A 21569-nucleotide genomic window follows, 5' to 3' on the forward strand; every position below is an offset into this window, starting at 1 on the left:
GATCTGCCCATGTCAGCCTCCCAAAGTGCTGCAATTACAGGCGTGAGCCACCGCGCCTGGCCATAACTTTTAACTAATAATTAGATTCATATTCTCTCTCTCTCTCACCAGTTCTAATTTTTTTCAAAAATTTGGGTATATCTTCTCCCAGGCTTGTATTGCTGAAATAGACCTCAGTCTCATGCTCTCATTGAATAGATAGGAACACTGAAGCAAACAGGGACGAGTACCTTGCTTAGAGTTTTTCACAATAATGGCAGCTTTAAAGCCGGAGCACAAACCAACTCTACTTGAAGCAGTGCAATTTCTGTTTACCACTGTGAAAGTTGTAAGAGTCAAAACAGAATCACTTGTGTCAAATGATGGTAAAATGTAGCCAGGGAAGGCCATGAATCGAGGGCTCTCGTGCATGATTTGCCTGGTAACAGGAACTGTCACAGGAATGTTTCCAAGCCAAAGCATCACACAAGGATAGATAGCTGCTTATACAGGAACATGTGCCTGACACAGTCTCACAGACCCAGTCCAAAACTGCAGAGTCCTAACCATAACTCAGATCCGAGTTCCACCCAACAACCACTGGCTCTCCTAATCAAAACTCATCAGCTGTTTGTTGTAAGATGCTGCCACCACCAGTAAACTAACTTTCTAAACAACTTGCGTACCTCTTTCCTCAGTGAAACTCTAACCTTTTCCTTTCTTCCTTGGACATCTCATGAGGCCCCCTCATTCTGTGCTTATGTCCGAAGCTGCAATTCTGTTTTTGTGTTTTATAACCAAAAAAAAATTCTTTTTTGGGTATTCATCTTTACATTTTTTTCTTGAAGGTTTATATCGCTTCTACACATAACTAAACATGTAGAGAATAATGTAAGGTGGGGCGTAGTCAGATGCTAACGCTGTAGGTAACAGGGAAAGGACAGATCATTACTGAACTTGGAAGTTAAGTGGACACTTCATTTCTCTGACAGGATATGAGGTGCTTGACATAAGACTTTTGTGCTCTATATAGCTTCTAGAAAAACAAGTATGCCTCTACTATGCTCCCTCTATATGGTAGATGTTGCTCGTTAGCTCCCCAGTTCCTGCTAGTTACTGAAGGTGAAGATCATTTGTTTTCAATGAGCATAACCTACTTTGAAGGACAAACTTTGTAAGAATTACTTCTCACCGTTTTCCTTTACTTGGGATTATGGCTGGGGGTAGTCACTGGTTGTCAAAAGATCTCTGATAGGTGTATTCTCCTGGGTTACTTAATATCACTCATATCACAACCTTATACTTTTTAATAATTTTTTTCTTTTAAAATGTTTTTGATAGGATTGATACTTATCAAATGTTTCCTTCTTTGTTTTTAAGGGAAACCTTTGGAAAAATCACTTCGGGAGATTTATTTAAGGCTACAGCTTTTACTGGTGTTTTCCAAAGGAAAAAGGAGACATGATATTCGTACCATACTCAGGAATAGAGATTATTACTTGACATGGATTAAGACTGGAGTACCTATTACTGTGTTCCAAACACTCCTGGGTACTTAGCTCATTTGGAAAATTCTAATTAAAGTACTCTTTCTCCTGGTTTCCTGGATTTGTGAACTATGGTTGATTATAGTGATGGGAAGTTTGCCTGGGTCAATTATATTGCCTTTTTAATATTTGTCTGAACTGGTGAGCTCTGGTGGTAATAGCTTGTCACCGTTTACCTTTTCTTTATTCATTTAGCCATGAACTGGACATCGATGAAAACCCAACTTCAGACTTTGATGACAGTGGTTCCCTTCTAGGATTCAAGCATGGCTCAGGACAAAAGTAATTATCTTCCAGAAGTCTAACCACTTCAGCTATCTTAGAGCACTCTGGTATTCAGATAACTAATAAACTATAATGTGTATAACATATGAGATGTAATGATTAGGGAACTTCTTGTTAGAATTGTGGTAAAGATATCCCTGTACATTTGATGTGTTCATAAGCTTTATCTCAGTGGTACTTCATAGCAATCCAGTGTTGTTATTTCATTTCATAGATAAAGCAACTGCAACTCAAAGAGGCTTTGACTTGGTCAAGATCACATCATTTACTGGAGAGGGAATTTAGGCCCAGCTCTTGTAACTTCTAAGCATGGTTCTCTTCTCACCTAGTGTCTCACATGTGAACATCTGAAAACCATAGTAAGCACGCCATGAAAAGTTGAAATTTGCTCTTTTTAAGAAAGAGTGAAATTCAAACAAACTAAATAACAAGTAACAAGTAAAAAATCTTCCAGTCATTCTCAGATGTAGTTAGTGTTTAAAGAGTTTGGCACTTTGGGAGGCTGGGGCAGGAGGATTGCTTGAGCCCAGGATTCGAGACCAGTCTTGGCAACATAGAGAGACCCCATCTCTACAAGAAATTTAAAAATTAGCTGGGTTTAGTGTTACATGCCTGTATTTCCAGCTCTTTGGGAGGCTGAGATGGGAGAATCACTTGAGCCCGGGAGGTTAAGGATGCTGTGAGCCATGATAATACCACTGCACTCCAGCCTGGGCAACAGAATGAGACTCTCTAAGAAAAAGAGTTTGGCATTTATCCCTCCAAATTCTTGTGTGCTATGACTGTATACATGTACATACATTTTTTGTTTTGTTTTGTTTTTTTGAGACAGATCTCACTCTGTCGCCCGGGTTGCAGTGCAGTGGCGTGATCTTGGTTCACTGTGACCTCTGCCTCCCAGGTTCAGCCGATTATCCTGCCTCAGCCTCCCGAGTAGCTGGGACTACAAGTGTGTGCCATCACATCTGGATAATTCTTTTTTTTTTTTTTTTTTTTTTTTGGTATTTTTAGTAGAGATGGGGTTATACCATATTGGCCAGGCTGGTCTCAAACTCCTGACCTCAGGTGAGCTGCCCATGTTGGCCTCCCAATGTGTTGGGATTATAGGCATGAGCCACCATGACTGGCTGTGTATAATACATTTTGGTTCTCTTTGTGTGAAACAGAAAAATGAAGTCATATTATGCATACTCTCCAGCTTTTCTCCTTCAACAATATATATATATCATGGACACCCTTTCTTGTTGGTGGAAACATTTAGCTATTTCTGTAAATGGGGGCATTGTGTTTTATCAATCATCCTAATTAACAACATCTAAATTGTTTCCTAAGATCTAAGCATAATGCCCCACAGGTCCCTCCAGATTATTACATGTGCCTGCCTTCCTTCCTTAGGGTCTCACTGTATAAACCAGGCTGGAGTGCAGCGCTGTTTTAAGTTTCTTCATAGAGATGGGGTCTTGCCATATTACCCAGGCCGGTCTTAAACTCTTGGCCTCAAGTGATCCTCCCATCTCAGCCTCCTAGAATGCAGGGATTGCAGGCATGAGCCACCACACCCAGCCCATTTATTCCTTCTTATTGCTGAATAGAATTCCAGTGTATGGATGTATCAAAATTTGCTCAACCATGCAACAGTTAAAGGGTACTTGGATTATTTCTGGCATTTTGCTACTACAGATAAAGCTGCTGCAGGCTCACACCTGCAATCCCAGCACTTTGGGAAGCTGAGGTGAGAGGATTGCTGGAAGCCAGAGGTCAAGACTAGCCTGGGTAACATAGCAAGGCAGAAAATTAAAAAATAAAATGAAATTTCAAGAGTAAATAAAGCTGCTATGAACATTTGTATGTAGAAGACATAAGATTTCTTTGGGATTAAATGCCCAAGCATTAAATATAAAGGAACATACGAAGAAGTAGGGAATTGTGTTAGAATGACTAGAGATTTTATCACACATGACAGGAAGACTAAACTGAGTAGGTAAGGCTGGCCAAAGACAGCTTGCACCACTAATCTAAACCATGACTCTGATGTTTGTAAGGGTTGAGATTTCAGGTCCTACTTATCTATTTTATAAGTTGTGTAAGTACCACTGAGTTAAACATATGAGATTTCAGGTCCTACTTATCTATTTCATAAGTTGTGCAAGTACCACTGAGTTAAAGCACATGAACACATCAAATGTACGGAGATACCTACACGTTAAGTAGATATCTACACATTATAAAGTCAGCAAGAAAGGGACACGAGGAATGTCTCAAAATTGAATTCGAATTAGTTCAGAAGTACATGTTGACTATTACAGTTTCCAAAATTATCAGTTTTTCTCCTTTAGGTCTTTCAAGGCAATTGTAGTTCATATAATCAATAGTTCATATGATCACTTAAGGCTAAGATCATAAAGGTTAGCAAGGTAAAAAGATTTTTTAATTCTGGCAGGATTTACTACTATGCATATGTAACTTTGTTGAGGAATTCTTGGGTGGATTTTGGTAGTATGCACTTGCAGAGATCTATTTCTTTTCTTGCTTGAGATTTAACTTAACCGCTCTTCTATTTTGAGCACCCAATTCTACTTAAAAGAGAAGCATAAAATATACTGCTTATTAAAAGAAGTTTATAATATGGCTACAAAGTAAGACCTGACATTTAAACCCAAACTATTCTGGATATTAGAAATGCTAAAGTGTAGGCGACACGTTTAAGTCCCTGGTAGTTTGTAGGAGAGGGAGTTAATTAAGGCTTAGTATAATCAAAGGAGGCTTCATAGCAGAGACATACTTTTAGGACTAGAAAATTTCAGATGGTTAAATCAGACATTCTCTTTTTGATACTAAGGGTTCGCTTCTTTTATAAGCTCAATTGATTTAGATAATTCAGACACATCCAGAAATGTGTTAAAGAGCTTTGACATCACCCCACCTTGAGAAAATTTATATTTCCCTAACAAGGGGATAGCGTTTTGGTTTTTTAACTATTTATTTATTGCAATCTACTATGTAATTTCTACTTTGTGCTCTATATTAGGTATGTTGCTCTCCCCAACTTTGGTGTTACACATTTGCTTTAGAATTAACATAAAAGTTAGACCATCAACTCTTCTGCAAGTTGAACTTGAATTTGTCATTTTCATACTTTTGAATAGGGAATTAAAATGATGTAGAAATGAGTGAAAAATATTAGTTTCATTCTCTTTTCCTGTAAGGAAATATAATCCTAGAATTTAAGGTGTGAGTCACTTGTTTTGATCTGGTCACAGATATGGTGGAATTCCAAATTTCAGTCATCGGCAGGTCAGATATCTAGAGAAGAATATGAAGCATAAGTCTAAGTACCTGGACATGCGCAGACAAATAAAAATGAAAAACAAACACATCTTCTTTACCGAAGAGTCAGAAAAACCATTTTTCAAGAAAAGCAAAACTCTGAGTAAGGTATGTATAAATTTTATTTTATACTTGTAGACAGAATCAGGTTTTATAAGCTTGACCGCTTAAAACTGTTGTATTCAAATAGGAAGCCTATTTCTACTAGGTGTCAAGGCACATAATTTTTTTAACTTGCTTCTTGAAGGCATATATTATGTAAACTAAATTTGAAAAAAGGCAAGTTGAGGTAGGATGAAAAGGAAGTATTTGAAAGCTACGAAGTAGTAGTGTCTGAGATGATTTAAAAAATGCAACCTTGGCCGGGCACAGTGGCTCACACCTGTAATCCTAGCACTTTGGGAGGCTGAGGCAGGAGGATCACCTGAGGTTCGGAGTTCGAGACCAGCCTGGCCAACATGGTCAAACCCCTTCTCTACTAAAAATACCAAAATTAGCCAGCTGTGGTGGCGGGTACCTGTAATCCCAGCTACTCAGGAGACTGAGGCAGGAGAATCACTTGAACCCGGGAGGCAGAGGTTGCAGTGAGCTGAGATAGTGCCATTATACTCCAGCATGGGCAGCAGAGTAAGACTCCATCTCAAAAAAAAAAAAAAAAAAAAACCACAACCTTGCCTATGTAGTAACAGACAAGAACAAGGAGGAATTTCTCATCTATTTCAGGCTAAGTAGGTGTATTAGTCTGTTCTCATGTTGCTAATAAAGACATACTCAAGACTGGGTAATTTTGGAAGGAAAGAGGTTTTAATTGACTCAGTTCCGCAGAGCTGGGGAGGCCTCAGGAAACTTAAAATTATGGTGGAAAGGGAATAATTTATTCACATGGCAGCAGGAGAGAGAAATGACTACCCAGCAAAGGTGGAAGCACCTTACAAAACCATTGGATCTTGTAAGAACTAACTCACCATCAGGAGAACAGGGTGGGAGAAACTGCCCCCATGATTCAACGATCTCCACCTGATTTCTCCCACAACACGTGGGGATGATTGTGGGAACTATGGTTCAAAATGAGATTGGGGTGGGGACACAGCCAAATCATACCAGTAGGATCCTAATAGTCCAAATTCTGATACAGTTTTGTAAGCTTTAATTCTGAGTCCTTCCAGAAGTGATCAGTCACAACTTAAACCTTGTAATAAATTCACTCTGATAGCATGAAACACAAGGCCAATTTATTGATTCACATTATTACCTGAAATATTCATATCCCCACTCGTGAACTTTGCTCTACCTGCCATCCAAGTACCTGGGAAACAAAAGTTAGAAGATTGCTTGGTGTGATGAATTATCCTTTTATATTCTAAGGGGTTAAAAACACTTTCTAATGAGCAGAACCTTGATGTCAGTCACATCTCCAGCAGCTCTTCAGGACAGTAGACCATAGCTTTAGACTCCCTGATGACTCTGTTTGTTTCTGTTGTTTGTTTTTAAGGCTAGTCAGATCACTGTTTTCCCCTCAAGATACATTGTCCTCCCTAATTTCAGCATACTTGCAAAATATGCTACATATAAATAGCTGGTTTCATTTTGTATTACATTTCAGGTTGGCTGGCTGCTGGTGGTATTTTAATAAACATGTTAATGGTGCTAGTTATATCTGAAACAGACTGCCTAGTATTAGTCCAGTCAGTGCCGTAGGACTTTCCAAAATGTGTTGGATATAATAGTCCCCATGCATTCATCTATAGATGAGTGCAGAAACATAGCGGCTAGGCATTGCTGAGGAAGAAGATATGTGACTGCTGTGTCCATAGATACCTAATTCGTTAATGGGCACATTCCCTTAGAGGAAGATTCTGGGTTGTTGCCCATCATGTCTACCACATTCGTTCTAATTTACTCACTCTTAGGAAAGTCACAAAGACAAGATAGGAAGATATTCTTGTTACACAAGATGCAAGGAAGTATATGATCTGATGCTGAGCCTTGTTAACATTTCAAAGGACAAACATAGTTTGTTAGGACGTCTCTTACTGGCTCTACTGTCGCATTAAAAGGCAACTTTTATTTCTTTTCAAGATAGACTGTTTCTTTCTTATAGAAAACTTGGCCCTAAATCTTTTTAGCATTTATCTTTGATGCTAAGTAACATTTACATAGATTGTAGCTTGACCATTGCAGAAAGGTCTCTATAATTTGAAAAAGTGCAATGAATGATTCAGTAGTAAGTAGGTACATTTGTAGTGGTGATGGCACACAGCCCAGTAAATTGCTGGAATCCTTATGGAAAGCTACTCGGACAGTTTGGCTTTATCTTCTTCGTGTTTATTGATAGCAGGAAGTGTTTAATCTGGTATTTTTTTTTTTCCTTTTAAAGAAAACGTTAATAACGTCATGGCATGCTCCAGATAACAAATTCTGAGTAGGTCAGAATTACTTACTAGTTTGTGTGGTGCAGTCTACTTTTCAGAGCCAATAATTTTGACACAGCTTGTCAGTCAAGTCACAAATGGTAAAAGGTAGGAAGATTCTGTGTAGTTTGGAATTCCTGTTCATGTTATCATTTTAAAATTTAAGGTAGAAAAATTCCTAACATGGGTTAATAAACCAATGGATGAAGAAGCATCACAGGAATCGTCTTCTCATGACAATGTGCACGGCACTTCCACAAGTAGTGATTCAGAGGAACAAGACATGTCTGTTAAAAAAGGTGATGACCTCCTGGAGTCCAGTCATCCAGAACCTGGAAAGTGTCAGAGCGTAACTTCAGCTGGTGAACTTGAAACAGAAAACTATGAAGGAGACAGCTTGGTAGCAACTATTCCAGATGAGCAGGATTGTGTCACTCAAGAAGTACCAGGCTCCCTCCAGGCAGAAACTGAAGGTAACATGAAATATGCTTCAACTTGCTAATGGATTTAGATAAATAGATTTTTTGTTAATATATTTTTCCTTAGTTTTCACTTGTGATTATTCTGTTCTAAGAAGTCACTGCTGTTTATTTTAAGTGGAGAGAAGGCATATTAAGTGTACATGTTCTAACTGGCTGTGACTTAGCACTCAAGCACTTTTTACTCTTGGGTGAGCAAACACGATCAAGTAGAAAGGGAAAGACTGTGGGAGTATTGTACCTGCAGACCGCTCTCTGCAATTCAGCTTGGCCTCTGCTGCTTCTCTGTTCATGGGCTAAAGGTGACCATCCTTTGCCCTCTTGAAATGTGGTGTAGCTTTGGGTTACTTCTTTTTTTTTTTTTTTAAATGTGAGACAGGGTCTCATTCTGTCACCCAGGCTGTAGTGCAGTGGTGCGATCAAGCCCACTACAGCCTCAACCCCCAGGGCTCAAGCAGTCCTCACCTCAGCTTGAGTAGCTGGGACTACAAGCGCACACCACCATGCCCGCCTAATTTTTAAATTTTTTTTGTAGAGACAGGGTCTTACTATATTGCCCGGGTTGGCTGCCAAAGGTTCAAGCAATCCTCCCACCTCATCCTCCCAGATTGCTGGGATTACAGGAATGAGCTGCTGTGCTCAGCCTGGTTTTTTGTTTTTGTTTTTGTTTATTTTTTTTCTATGTGTGTGTGTGTGGTGGATGATGGTCATGTGTTTTTGGTAGTACGTTAATATAAAACGTATTCACAGCAGTTGGCTCTGATGAATAAACCAAGCAACATTTTTAATTATGTACTTTTATATTGTTAGAATTTTTATATCAAAAGTTCTTTTATAGTTTAATAATAATGGTATTATGAAACGATTATTGTGATTATTTTTCTTAATTTGTTACTGAGGAAAATAACTTAGTTGAGTCTTGTTAATGTTATAATAACTGATTTACATATGACATTTGTAGGTTTCTGAAATGCTTTCACGTACCTTATTCTCATTTAATCTGTAAGGTAGCCCAAGGAAGTAGGTGGAACTATTTTCCATTCTGTGAACACAAACAGTAAACCTGAGAGAAATCTAAAAATTAGTCCAAGTAAGTGGCATAGCTAGGACTCATTACCAACTTCTCTGATTGCTAAGTCCCATTTTCCTCTACTACCCACTTCCATAACACCAGTTCTCATGATGCTGATTGTTCTTACCTGGAGTAGTGCCACCTTCACAGGTGGATTTGGAAGATGCTGGTTGTTAGAATGGCATTAGGAATTCTGGCATTTATTACTTAATGTCAGGTCCTGTGCAAGATGGTCTTACACAACAAAGAATTATTCCACCCACAATGTCATTATACCCCATGTTGAGAAATACTCATCATACTTTGCTATTGGTGACACTTTTTGGGGGACGAGGAGATCTGACCCTACTGAATCATGACACATTTTGCTATTTGCATCGATGAGATGAACATATGAGGACATAGCCCTATCCTTGAGGACCATTTGAGTGTATAATGGAGTCTTATTCTTTGTTGGCCATCACCTCTTGTTTTTATACTTAACTGTGACAAAAGTCTCATTTTTCTATGTTGTTGCTTCTAGTTATTTATCTAAGGAAAAAATCAGTCTCCAAATGAAGGAGATCCTTTTCTGTGGAATGGAGCTAGTGGCCCTTGTTTCATTTTCTCAGATACCACATGACTGAGATTGATGTAACTGAGAGCTAGAGCCTAATCTAGTCCTTGATAGATTTTGTGAAAGGAAATGTTTAGATTTCTTTTTTTTTTTTTTCTTTCTGAGACGGAGTTTCGCTCTTGTTATCCAAACTGGAGTGCAATGGCGTGATCTCAGCTCACTGCAACCTCCTCCTCCTGGGTTCTGGCAATTCTCCTGCCTCAGCCTCCTAAGTAGCTGGGATTACAGGCACGCGCCACCATGCCCAGCTAATTTTTTTGTATTTTTAGTAGAGACGGCGTTCCACCATGTTGACCAGGATGGTCTCGATCTCTTGACCTCATGATCCACCCGTCTCGGCCTCCCAAAGTGCTGGGATTACAGGCTTGAGCCACCGCGCCCAGCCCTAGATTTCTGTAATTCACCACATAAAGCAGTGTCTTGACTAACAGAAGTAAAAACTTTTATGTCTATAGCAATATTTCTACATATTTCCCATCACTGCCTGTGAATTGTTAGTAAAATACCCCTCACTAACTTATTCATTCATTCATTCATTCCTTTGTCTGTTTGTTTTTGACAAAGTCTTGCTCTGTCAACCAGGCTGGAGTGCAGTGGTGCAATCTCGGCTCACTGCAACCTCCATCTCCCAGGTTCAAGCAATTCTTCTGCCTCGGCCTCCCGAGTAGCTGGGATTATAGGTGCCCACCACCATACCTGGCTAATTTTTTTATTTGTTTTAGTGGAGACAGGTTTTCTCCATGTTGGTCAGACTGGTCTCAAACTCCTGACCTCAGGTGATCTCCCAAAGTGCTGGGATTACAGCCGTGAGCCACCGTGCTTGGCCCCCATTCATTCCTTTTATAGGAAATAATAATTGGAGCTTAAAGAGCCTGGATTACTTTTCCAAGCTTACAAAGCCAGTAAGTAGCAAAATGCTGGCTGAGATTGAAGTCAGTGGCATTTCCATCAGGCTCTCCTGTTTCTCTGGGTGTGTCATTATATACATGTTCTGCTTGTAATTATTTGATGTGGCTTCATTTTTAGATAAATTCACTTGTGATACTCATTTTTTCTTAGTGAGCATCTATATTCTTTACCTTTTATTTTAGCTGAAGTGAAAAAGAAGAAGAACAAGAAGAAGAACAAAAAGGTGAATGGTCTGCCTCCTGAAATAGCTGCTGTTCCTGAGCTGGCAAAGTACTGGGCCCAGAGGTACAGGCTCTTCTCCCGTTTTGATGATGGGATTAAGTTGGACAGAGGTAAAGTATATATATGTATTTTTTAGCCTTATTTTGAAACCATTTCAAACTTACAGAAAGTTGTAAGAATAATACAGGGAATGTTCATATTCCCTTTACCCAGATTCAGCTGTTTTCAACATTTTGCCCCATTTACTTTCTCATTATCTCTCCATATGTATGTGTGTGTATCTTTTCCTGATCCACTTAAACACATCATGCCCATACTCCTTAATACGTTATCGTGTATTTCCTAAGAACAGTCTATTTTCGTTTAAAAGAGAGTAAAGTATCAATTTAACATTGTTCAAGTATTATACAGTTTATACTCTAGTTTCTTCGGTTGTCCTAGTCTTGTTCTTTGTCACGTATTTTTTTCCTTCCAGTATAGGATCATGTATTACATTTATTTTTCATGTTATTTTTCCATTGGTTTCCTTTAATCTGAAATCTTAGCCTTGTCTTTCATGACTGACATTTCTCAAAGGATAAATGGCCACTTACTTTACAGAATGTCCTTCAATTTGGGTGTGTGTGTGTGTATATGTGTGTGTGTGTGTTTTTAAAACTTCAGATTTGGGTTTAATCTGTTTTTGTAGCACATTAGGATAGATAGCAAAAGCAATTGATAAGTTATTAAACAGAAAATCTTATGAATAAATATCTAGTGCAGAAAGATAAAATGTAACGAATTAACTTGGCAAAGTTTGAATTTTCTCCAGCTTTCCTGCTGCGATCTGCAACAGCTTACTTAATTCAGTCCTGCAGACTGATGCTCATTTTCATGTTGGGGTTACCCAAATACTGGTTTTTATTAACTAACAAAATGAGAAGTTCTTGATCTATGATGGAATTTCAGGGGTTCTCTGACCCTTTTAAAATAATTTGCAAAATGTTGTATACTGGAAAAAGTACATAGGAATTTGTAAGGCGAAATAAGACTGGAAAACGCTTGCAGTTCTTTTCCAGTATTGAAGAGCCATTTAAAGTTTTGGTCAGGGGAGGCAACAGGAAAATGAACACACATCATTTTTATTTATTTTTCTTTTCTTCTTTTTTTTTTTTTTTTTTTTTTGAGACAGGGTCTCACTCTGTCACCCAGGCTGGTGTGCAGTAGCACAATCTCTGCTGACTAAAACCTCTACCTCTAGGCTAAAAGCAATCCTCATGCCTCGGCCTCCTGAGTAGCTGGGATTACAAGCAAGCACTACCATGCTTGGCTAATTTTTTATAGAGACAGGGTTTTGCTGTGTTTTCCAGACTGGTCTCAAAATCTTGGGCTCAAGTGATCCACCTGCCTCAGCCTCCCAGAGTGCTGGGATTATAGGCATGAGCCACCACGCCCAGCCCAGCACATCATTTTGTTCTGAGAAATGTCTTTCTGAAAAATGTAAATTTGTTCTACTAGGAAAGAATGAGGTCACTATTCTCTTTCCTCTAGAGTGGACACAGGACCTCATTTCTGAAAATGATGAGGGCTCTGCTATTCCTCCTGGACTTCTGCAGCCCTGTGCCCTTTTGCTGTCAGCTCCTTGATTTTTCTAACCCTTTAAAAACATGCAGTTTTGGTCGAGCATGGTGGCTCACAGCTGTAATCCCAGCACTTTGGGAGGCTGAGGTAGGCAGATCACTTGAGGCCAGGAGTTCGAGACCAGCCTGGATTCAGTAGTTAAAGTCAAATAGAAACATCAAAGTTGTAATTCAGTTATTAGAAAGATGGAGGTATACAGTATTATAAGAGAATTAGGTTAACAATTGAGGTCATCGTTTCTGTGGAAACTGGGAATTGTACTGCTTTTTCTAACAAGCTTTGAAATTTTTTTCTTTAAAACTAGGTAATTTATAGTTTTATTAAAAGTGAAACTAAGCTTTTTAAAAGTCTGTTAAGACCCGGCCAGGCTTGGTGGCTCACGCCTGTAGTCCCAGCACTTTGGGAGGCTGAAGTGGTGGATCATGAGGTCAAGATATCGAGACTATCCTGGCCAACATGGTGAAACCCTGTCTCTACTAAAAATACAAGAGTTAGCTGGGCATGGTGGCACATGCCTGTAGTCCCAGCTACTCAGGAGGTTGAAGCAAGAGAATCACTTGAACCTGGGAGGCGGAGGTTGCAGTGAGCTGAGTTTGCACCATTGCACTCCAGCCTGGCAACAGAGGGAGACTCTGTCTCCAAAAAAAAAGTATGTAAAATATAGTAATATTTGCTACCTTTATGCTTGCCTTGGCTTTTTGAAATTGAATATGTTAACACAAATATTCTTTCATTGCAGAGGGCTGGTTTTCAGTTACACCCGAGAAGATTGCTGAACACATTGCTGGCCGTGTCAGTCACTCCTTCAAGTGTGACGTGGTAGTGGATGCATTCTGTGGGGTTGGAGGAAATACCATTCAGTTTGCCTTAACAGGAATGAGAGGTAATTAGCCATCAATGGAAGAGAACTATTTGATGTCCAGTTTATTCAGTAAATGTTTCATTTTGCTACAGCCTATCTTATTGAGATTTAATATATAATTCATAATTGAGTATGAAATGATTTAAAATAATAGCATATATTAGGCATATGCTTTGTATTGCATACTGGTGTGAATGCTTCATACAGTTGACCCTTGGACAATACAGGTTTGAACTGCGTGAGTCCACTTATACCCAGATTTTTTTAAGTAAATATATTGGAAAATGTTCTGGAGATTAGTGACAATTAAAAAAAACACTTGCAGATAAACCCCCTATAGCCTAGATACATTAAAATAATTTAAAAGTTAGGAATGTCATAGCTGCATAAAACATAAATAGATACTAGTCCGTTTTATCATATACTACCATAAAATATGCACAAATCTTGGTCATGCATGGTGGCTCACGCCTGTAATCCCAACACTTTGGGAGGCCGAGGCAGGCAGATCACCTGAAGTCGGAAGTTAGAGACCAGCCTGAACAACATGAAGAATCCTCATCTCTACTAAAAATACAAAATTAGCCGGACGTGGTGGCACATGCCTGTAATCCCAGCTACTTGGGAGGCTGACGCAGGAGAATCACTTGAACCCAGGAGGCGCAGGTTGCAGTGAGCCAAGATCTCGCCATTGCTCTCCAACCTGGGCTACAAGAGCCAAACTCTGTTTCAAAAAAAATGTGCACAAATCTGTTATAAAAACTTAAAATTTGCCTGGGCATGGTGATTCATGCCCGTAATTCTAGCAATTTAGAAGACAAGAGGATCACTTGAGGCCAGGAGTTTGAGACCAACTTGGTCTCTAGAAAAAATTTTAAAGATTGACCAGGCACAGTGCCTTACACCTGTAATCCCAGCACTTTGGGAGGCCAAGATGGGCAGATAATCTGAAGTCAGGAGTTGCAGACCAGCCTGGCCAACATGGTGAAACTTTGTCTCTACTAAAAATACAAAAATTAGTTCGGCATGGTGGCACACACCTGTCGTCCCAGCTACAGAAGGCTGAGGCTGGAGGCTCGTTTGAACCCTGGCGACAAACGCTGCAGTGAGCCAAGATTGTGTGATTGCATTCCATCTTGGGTGACAGAGGGACACTCTGTCTTATAAAAAAGAAAAAATTTGAAAATTAGGCATGGTGCTGTGTGCCTATAATCCCAGCTACTCAGGAGGCTTTGATGGGAGGATGACCTGAGCCCAAAAATTCCAGGCTGCAGTGAGTTATGATTACACCACTGCACTCCAGCTTGGGCAATAGAGTAAGACCCAGGCTCTTAAAAAAAAAAATTATACGACAGTCTTAGTGGCTCACACCTGTAACCCCAACGCTTTGGGAGGCCGAGGCAGGTAGATCACCTGAGGTTGGGAGTTTGAAACCAGCCTGACCAACATGGAGAAACCCCATCTCTACTAAAAGTACAAAAGTAGCTGGGCATGGTGGCATATGCCTGTAATTTCAGCTACTCGAGAGGCTTGAACCCGGGAGGCAGAGGTTGCAGTGAGCCGAGATTGCACCATTGCACTCCATCCTTGGCAACAAGATGGAAACTCTGCCTCAAAAAAAAAAACCCCAATTATAACTTAAAATTTAATCAAATGTAATCAAAACTTAGACTGTGCATGGCACCGTTTAAGCCAAGAGAAATGTAAACAGATGTAAAGATGCAGCATTAAATCGTAATTACATAAACATAACTAGAGTACAGACTATAATTACCTCATAGCCACCTCCTGCTATTGGTGAGCTCCAATGTTGCAAGTATGTGCTTAAAATGCAGTGTGATGCAGTCATCTCCATGTAAGCAGTTCATCTCTCCTATAAATTGTGTGTAGCAGTAAAAAGTGATCTCTCGAGCGTACTTTTCATTGTGTTTAGTGCAGTATCATAAACCTTGACTAACATCATGGGGCCTATATGAAGTGCCACTAGTGAGATGCTGGAAGTGATGATACTACAAGGAAAAGTTGAATTGCCTGATAGGTACTGTAGATTAAGGGCCATTTCAAACAATTCATCTTGTAAACGGATGGTGTAAACCTACTTATCGCTGGGGGCAGTGGCTCACACCCGTAATCCCAACACTTTGGGAGGCGGAGGCAGGTGGATCACCTGATGTCAGGAGTTCAAGACCAACCCTACCAATATGACGAAACGTCGTCTCTACTACAATTACAAAAATTAGCAGTAGTTACAGCTACTCAGGAGGCTGAGGCAGGAGAATCACTTGAACCTCGGAGGTGGAGGTTGCAGCAAGCCAAGATGGCGCCACTGCACTCCAGCCTGGGCAACAATGAGACTCAGTCTCAAAAGAAAAGAAAACCCTACCTTATCAATAAATGCAGTACTGTAAATGTATTTTCCTTACAATTTGCTTAGTAGTAGTTTTTTCTATGTTTCTTTATATTAGGAATACAATGTATATAATACAGTGTACAAAATATATGTTAATCAACTGTTTACATTATTGGTGAGACTTCAGGTCAACAGTAGGCTATTAAAAGTTAAGTTTGGGGAGTCAAAAGTTATGCATAGATTTTTGACTGCACAAGGGGTCAAGGCTCCTAACTTCCATGTTAAGGGCCAACTATATGTATTATTTTATTTAGTCAACAATCTTGTGAATTATGTCTTACTATCTGTGTTTCCCAGACAAACAGAGACATAAAGAGCTAGAATAACTTGCCCAAGATTATAGTGACACACCTACTAACTTGAAGCCAAGATAATATTTTATAAAACCAAAAGTACTAAAATGGCGGAGTATCGAACAGTGGTCAGGAAGTCCCAGCTTTGCCACTCACCGTCTTTATGACTTTGGACATCATTGAACCATAATTTAAAGGAGACATTGAATTTAGGTGACCTCTGTGATACCTTTCAAAAAGGTTTAAGTTTCAGAGGTTCAAAATCATTTAAATATTACCTTACCCTCATATAGTATTTGTTGCTTGACTTTGGGATCACAAGAAAGAAAACCTCTATTGGCTCACGCCTGTAATCCAAGCACTTTAGAGGCCAAGGTGGGCGGATCACCTGAGGTCAGGAGTTCAAGACCAGCCTGACCAACATGGTGAAACCCCATCTTTTTAAAAAAAAAAGAAAAGAAAGAAAGAAAACCTCTATCACTTTGTAACTGCCAGTAACTGTCAAGTAGGTAATGTGCTTTTCCCCAGGGAAAAAAATGGGTTGAAGAAGTTGAACATTCTACCCAAACTGATATAGCTGGGTCATACAGCAGGGTTTTGTTTGTTTCTTTGTTTTGTTTTTGAGACAGGGTCTCACTGTATCGCCCAGGCTAAAGTGTAGTGGCATGATCAGGACTCACTGCAGCCTTGACACGCCAGGCTCAAGTGATCCTCCCAACTTAGCCTCGCACGTAGCTGGGATTACAGGCACATGACATCATGCCCAGCTAATTTTTTAAAAAATATTTGTAGAGACAGGATCTTGCTGTATTCCCCAGGCTGGTCTTGAAGCCCTGACTTTAAGTAAACCTCCCCTTGGCCTCCAAAAGTGCTGGGATTACAGGCATGAGCCATCACACTCAGACAAGAAGCCGAGTTTTTATTTAGTTTTTATTCTGAAGATGCATATTTTTAAATATCTTCATATTATTTATATCAATGATAGTTTCATTTCAACAGATTTCTGTTGAATCTCATTAATTTATGTGAAGTTGTTAATGTTAAGTAGGAAGGTATAATATGATTCCGGAAAGCAGGTAGCAGCTGTAGAAAAAACAGACTCAGTCCCTGCTCAGTCTAGTCAGAGAAACTGACTTTAATCAAATTGCACTGAAAATGATCTTAACTGCTTTACTATTACACAGATTTTTAAGGTCCGTGCTGATGAAATGTGGCCCTGTTTTACTACTCCTGTGGCATGATATTTGCTAACTTTATGTGGTCTCCTGACAGCCGAGAGACAAGCTATTTTCATATTTACTAGAATAGTGATTATTTTTTTCCTTGAATTCACTATTTACTCTCAAAGTTGTTCTCAGACTTTGCCAGATAAGCCATTCCTATGGGCTGTAATCAATATTTATTGCCTTAAAAATGTTCTTTCCTCAAAATGTATCTTCATTTTGGCCTTGTATCATAACATGGTGATTAAAACACCTGTCCCCTGATAAAGTAGCAAACAGATCTGAAAATATTATCAAACAGTCTATATTTAGATTAGTGGTGTTTTTTTTTTTTTTTTAGATGGAGTCTCATTCTGTCACCCAGGCTGGAGTGCAGTGGTGCGATCTCAACTCACTGCAACCTCCACCTCCCGGGTTCAAGCGATTCTTCTGCCTCAGCCTCTGAAGTAGCTGGGACTACAGGCGCCCACCACCACCCCCAGCTAATTTTTGTATTTTTAGTAGAGACGGGGTTTCACCATGTTAGCAAGGTTGGTCTCAAACTCCGACCTCAGGTAATCCACGCACTGGAGCCTGCCAAAGTGCTGGGATTAAAGGTGTGAGCCCGTAGATTTGTATTTCTGTGATATAGATCTTTTGCCAAGACTTTTTCTAGTTTAGTGCACATTTGGTAAAGGAAAATGTCTGGCTTGGGTCCCAAGCTAAAGGGAGACCACTTTGTTCGTATTCTCATAGACCAGCTCCCGTCACCGCCCCATGGTGTTTTTTAATCACTCACCATTAGAGATTGCCAACCTCTGGGGGAAAAAGGCAGACAGCAAACCCTGTGGCCTTCCCAGTGCTATCATGACTTTCTGCCTTTGCAGCATGTGTGACTGGAAACGCAGGAACCCTCCAGCATGTTCAGGGTAGTGGGGTCCCATAACTTGCCCCCCAAACCAGGTGCTCCATGAATGTTAGTTATCAGTGCTCCTCCTAATATCTCCCTAGGATGGTTGAGCTAACTACATTATGGCAGGAAATTCAAAACAATTAAAGTATGATTGATTTAGTGTGTTAGTATGTACGTATGTAAGTACACACATACCAGTTACACTTAACTGTTTTGAATTCCCTATCGTAATGTATGTTTATGTGTTCTTATATACACATTCATATAAAAATTATGCTTGAACTGTATGTATGTATGTATTTATGCATTTACATATATACGCACATGTATACAAAAAGATGGCATTGCATATAGTTGAGATTATCTCTTTGTGCCAGAGATATTTCCATTCAGATACTAGCTGTCTGTGCATAACTAAAGGGCTAGGGAATCTGTAAAGTTTTACATATTACTGTCTGTTGTTAGATATTTTTCCCCTTTTTATGTGTTCCAGTAGTTCAGGATCAGTACTGTAGTGTGGAACTTTTTGTGAAGACTTAAATGTTCTATATCTATGCTGTCCAGTATGATAGCCAGTAGTCACAAATGGCCATTAAGCAGTCAAGATGTGCTAGTGTGGCTGAGGTTTAACATTTGTCAGCTTTTTGGTGGGGGCAGGGAGCGAAGGTTGTGAAGTGGAGGGGTTTCACTCTCACCCAGGCTGGAGTGCTGTGGCACAGTCTCAGCTCACTGCAACCTCCTCCTCCCAGGCTCAAGTGATTCTCCCAGCTAAACCTTCTGAGTAGCTGGGACTACTGGCACATGCCACCACACCTGGTACAACACAATTTTTTATGTTTTTGGTGCAGGTAGGGTTTTGAACTCCAAAGCTCAAGGAATCCACGTGCCTTAGCCTCCCAAAGTGCTGGGACTAGAGGCATGAGCCACTGCACCCAGCCAGCATTTCTTTTGTGTGATAGATGGAATTCTTATTATGCCTAAAAACAAGTCTGCCTCCAAAAGAAATACAGATGAAAATAGGATTAACTGAATAGATTTTGATGTTGAAAGTCACTTTTTCTTTTGAATTTTTGGTCTCATCAGCATATCTTTCCATCTGTCTCTGAACTATAAATGTAACCAATTGAGCAGCTGAAAAGGATCTTTTCTCTTACAAATGTGAATGTTAGTTTATTTAGAACAGGAAAAACAGTATTGTAAATATATGATTTTGCATTATATTATAATTGGTGCTTACATTTATTATTCAAGTGATTTAGCACATTATTTCTTTCAAAAATATTGACAAATTTGGAAACTAGCGTTTTCTGGAAAACAACTGCATTTCCACGACAACCATGCTGTGTGCGTCATGGTTCCACTTAGCCCTTTCAAATAAAGAATACTGCCATTAACACACTAGTGCACATGCAAGTGTACTGAGTAGTTTACTGCAGAACATCGACAGGCTAAACTTAAATTATGTCTGTATTTCTAATTATGAAATTGGAATAAAGTAAACGAAAGTCCATTTGGGGAAAACATATTATCTTTCCTCTGCCTAAAATGTCGCATTAAACATTATTGGCAGGTGTTTTTACATTTCTTCTTCATCACTTCGCTACATAAGTTTGTAAAAATGTGTTTTATTTTGGTTTTCTTTAGAAGTTGTCGAATTTGTGCTCATTTGGGCATTGCTGCATCTTTTTTTTTTTTTTTTTGAGACAGAGTTTCGCTCTTGTTACCCAGGCTGGAGTGCAATGGCGCGATCTCGGCTCACCACAACCTCCGCCTCCTGGGTTCAGGCAATTCTCCTGCCTCAGCCTCCTGAGTAGCTGGGATTACAGGCATGCGCCACCATGCCCAGCTAATTTTTTGTATTTTTAGTAGAGACGGGGTTTCACCATGTTGACCAGGATGGTCTCGATCTCTTGACCTCGTGATCCACCCGCCTCGGCATTGCTGCATTTTGAGGAAGTTTGTCTTTTCCAAAACCTGGCGTTACAGGCCCTACATACAGTCAGTGAGCTTTTCAAGTGTTTGCTTCTCAGCACAATGGTGGCCACATATTTGGCCCTCAGTAGATCTGTTGTGGCAAGTATTGCAACTTGCTTAGGAAGAGCTGTCTGAGTGAGACACGAAAGCCAAGTCCCTGAGGCACATTTTGCTTGGTACAACACAAGTGACTCTTTCTAATTGAAATAAAAAATTTAAACTGAAGTCTATATCTCTGGTATATGTGGCCAGATGGCTCCTCTTTAAAAAGAGTTCTGATACAGAAGGTGGCAGACTATTCGAAAGATGAACTATCCTGTATAAGTAATAATCAGTGTCAATTAACTCATTTTTTTCTTTTCTCATTTGTAGTGATTGCCGTTGATATCGATCCTGTTAAGATTGCTCTTGCTCGTAATAATGCAGAAGTTTATGGAATAGCAGATAAGATAGAGTTTATCTGTGGAGATTTCTTGCTGCTGGCTCCTTGTTTAAAGGCTGATGTTGTGTTCCTCAGCCCACCTTGGGGAGGGCCAGACTACGCCACTGCAGAGACCTTTGACATTAGGACAATGATGTCTCCTGATGGATATCCTTTGGAAGTCCTAAGAGTTTACTGAAACAGTGATTGTGGAGAGAAAGGAGCATGAGAGAGAGAAAGAGGGAATGTAGCAGGGTGGGTGGGGTGTGCAGGTATGGTGGCTCACATCTGTAATCCCAGCACTTTGGGAGGCTGAGGTAGGTAGATCACCTGAGGTCAGGAGTTTGAGATCAGCCTGGCCAACATGGTGAAACCCCGTCTCTATTCAAAATAGAAAAATTAGCCGGGCATGGTGGCACATGACTATAATCCAGCTATTCGGGAGGCCGAGGCACGAGAATCACTTTAACCCAAGAGGCAGAGGTTGCAGTGAGCTGAGATCATGCCACTGCACTCCAGCCTGAGCGACAGAGCAGGACTCTGTCTCAAAAAAGAGAGGGAGAAATTAGTGAAGAGAGGCGATATTAGCTAACAGCATTTGATAAATTCTAGTTTATTTTACATAAAAGGCAGGTATGTAAAATGGGGTTGATCTCCAAAAGTAATGGGAAATATGAGGTCATATTTCCTTTGCATGCTCTTCAATTTTGCCATTATAAAACAAGGACTACAACACATATATTGGACTTACTGTCTGCGTATTGGGAATTTCCTCAAATTATCCCTGGAGTTTGTGGGTAACCATTCTGTAACATTCTTCAATTCACATTGGCACTGGCTAATTTGCTATGTATCTTCAAATTTTTACAGTTACTCTTCCAGGATATCAAAGCAAACCCTTATTTCATAGAGTAATGTTTGTCCCTTTCTCTGCCTGCCACTCCAGAGTAATCATCTGTTTGACTCTTTTTTTTTTTTTCTGAGATGGAGTTTCACTCTTGTTACCCAGGCTGGAGTGCAATGGCGC

General features: G+C 39.8%; 1 protein-coding gene across 4 annotated transcripts in view; it reads left to right on the plus strand.

Moving 5' to 3' along the window:
• TGS1 (trimethylguanosine synthase 1) overlaps positions 1–21569 on the plus strand; it is a 56859-nt gene that overhangs the window by 19530 nt on the left and 15760 nt on the right. For 3 of the 4 annotated variants that reach the window (XM_008982649.5, XM_002758906.6, XM_017965346.4), the window contains 6 exons: positions 1722–1808; positions 5072–5246; positions 7716–8022; positions 10808–10957; positions 13207–13350; positions 20494–20710. In XM_008982649.5, the coding sequence (XP_008980897.4) occupies positions 1722–1808; positions 5072–5246; positions 7716–8022; positions 10808–10957; positions 13207–13350; positions 20494–20710 (1080 nt within the window). Of the gene's footprint in view, positions 1–1721; positions 1809–5071; positions 5247–7715; positions 8023–10807; positions 10958–13206; positions 13351–17595; positions 17786–20493; positions 20711–21569 lie in introns of all 4 variants that reach the window. The other variant, XR_013527835.1, reaches the window with a different exon arrangement.

The sequence above is a fragment of the Callithrix jacchus genome, chromosome 16 (assembly GCF_049354715.1).
Source record: "Callithrix jacchus isolate 240 chromosome 16, calJac240_pri, whole genome shotgun sequence".
Lineage (NCBI taxonomy): Eukaryota > Metazoa > Chordata > Mammalia > Primates > Cebidae > Callithrix > Callithrix jacchus.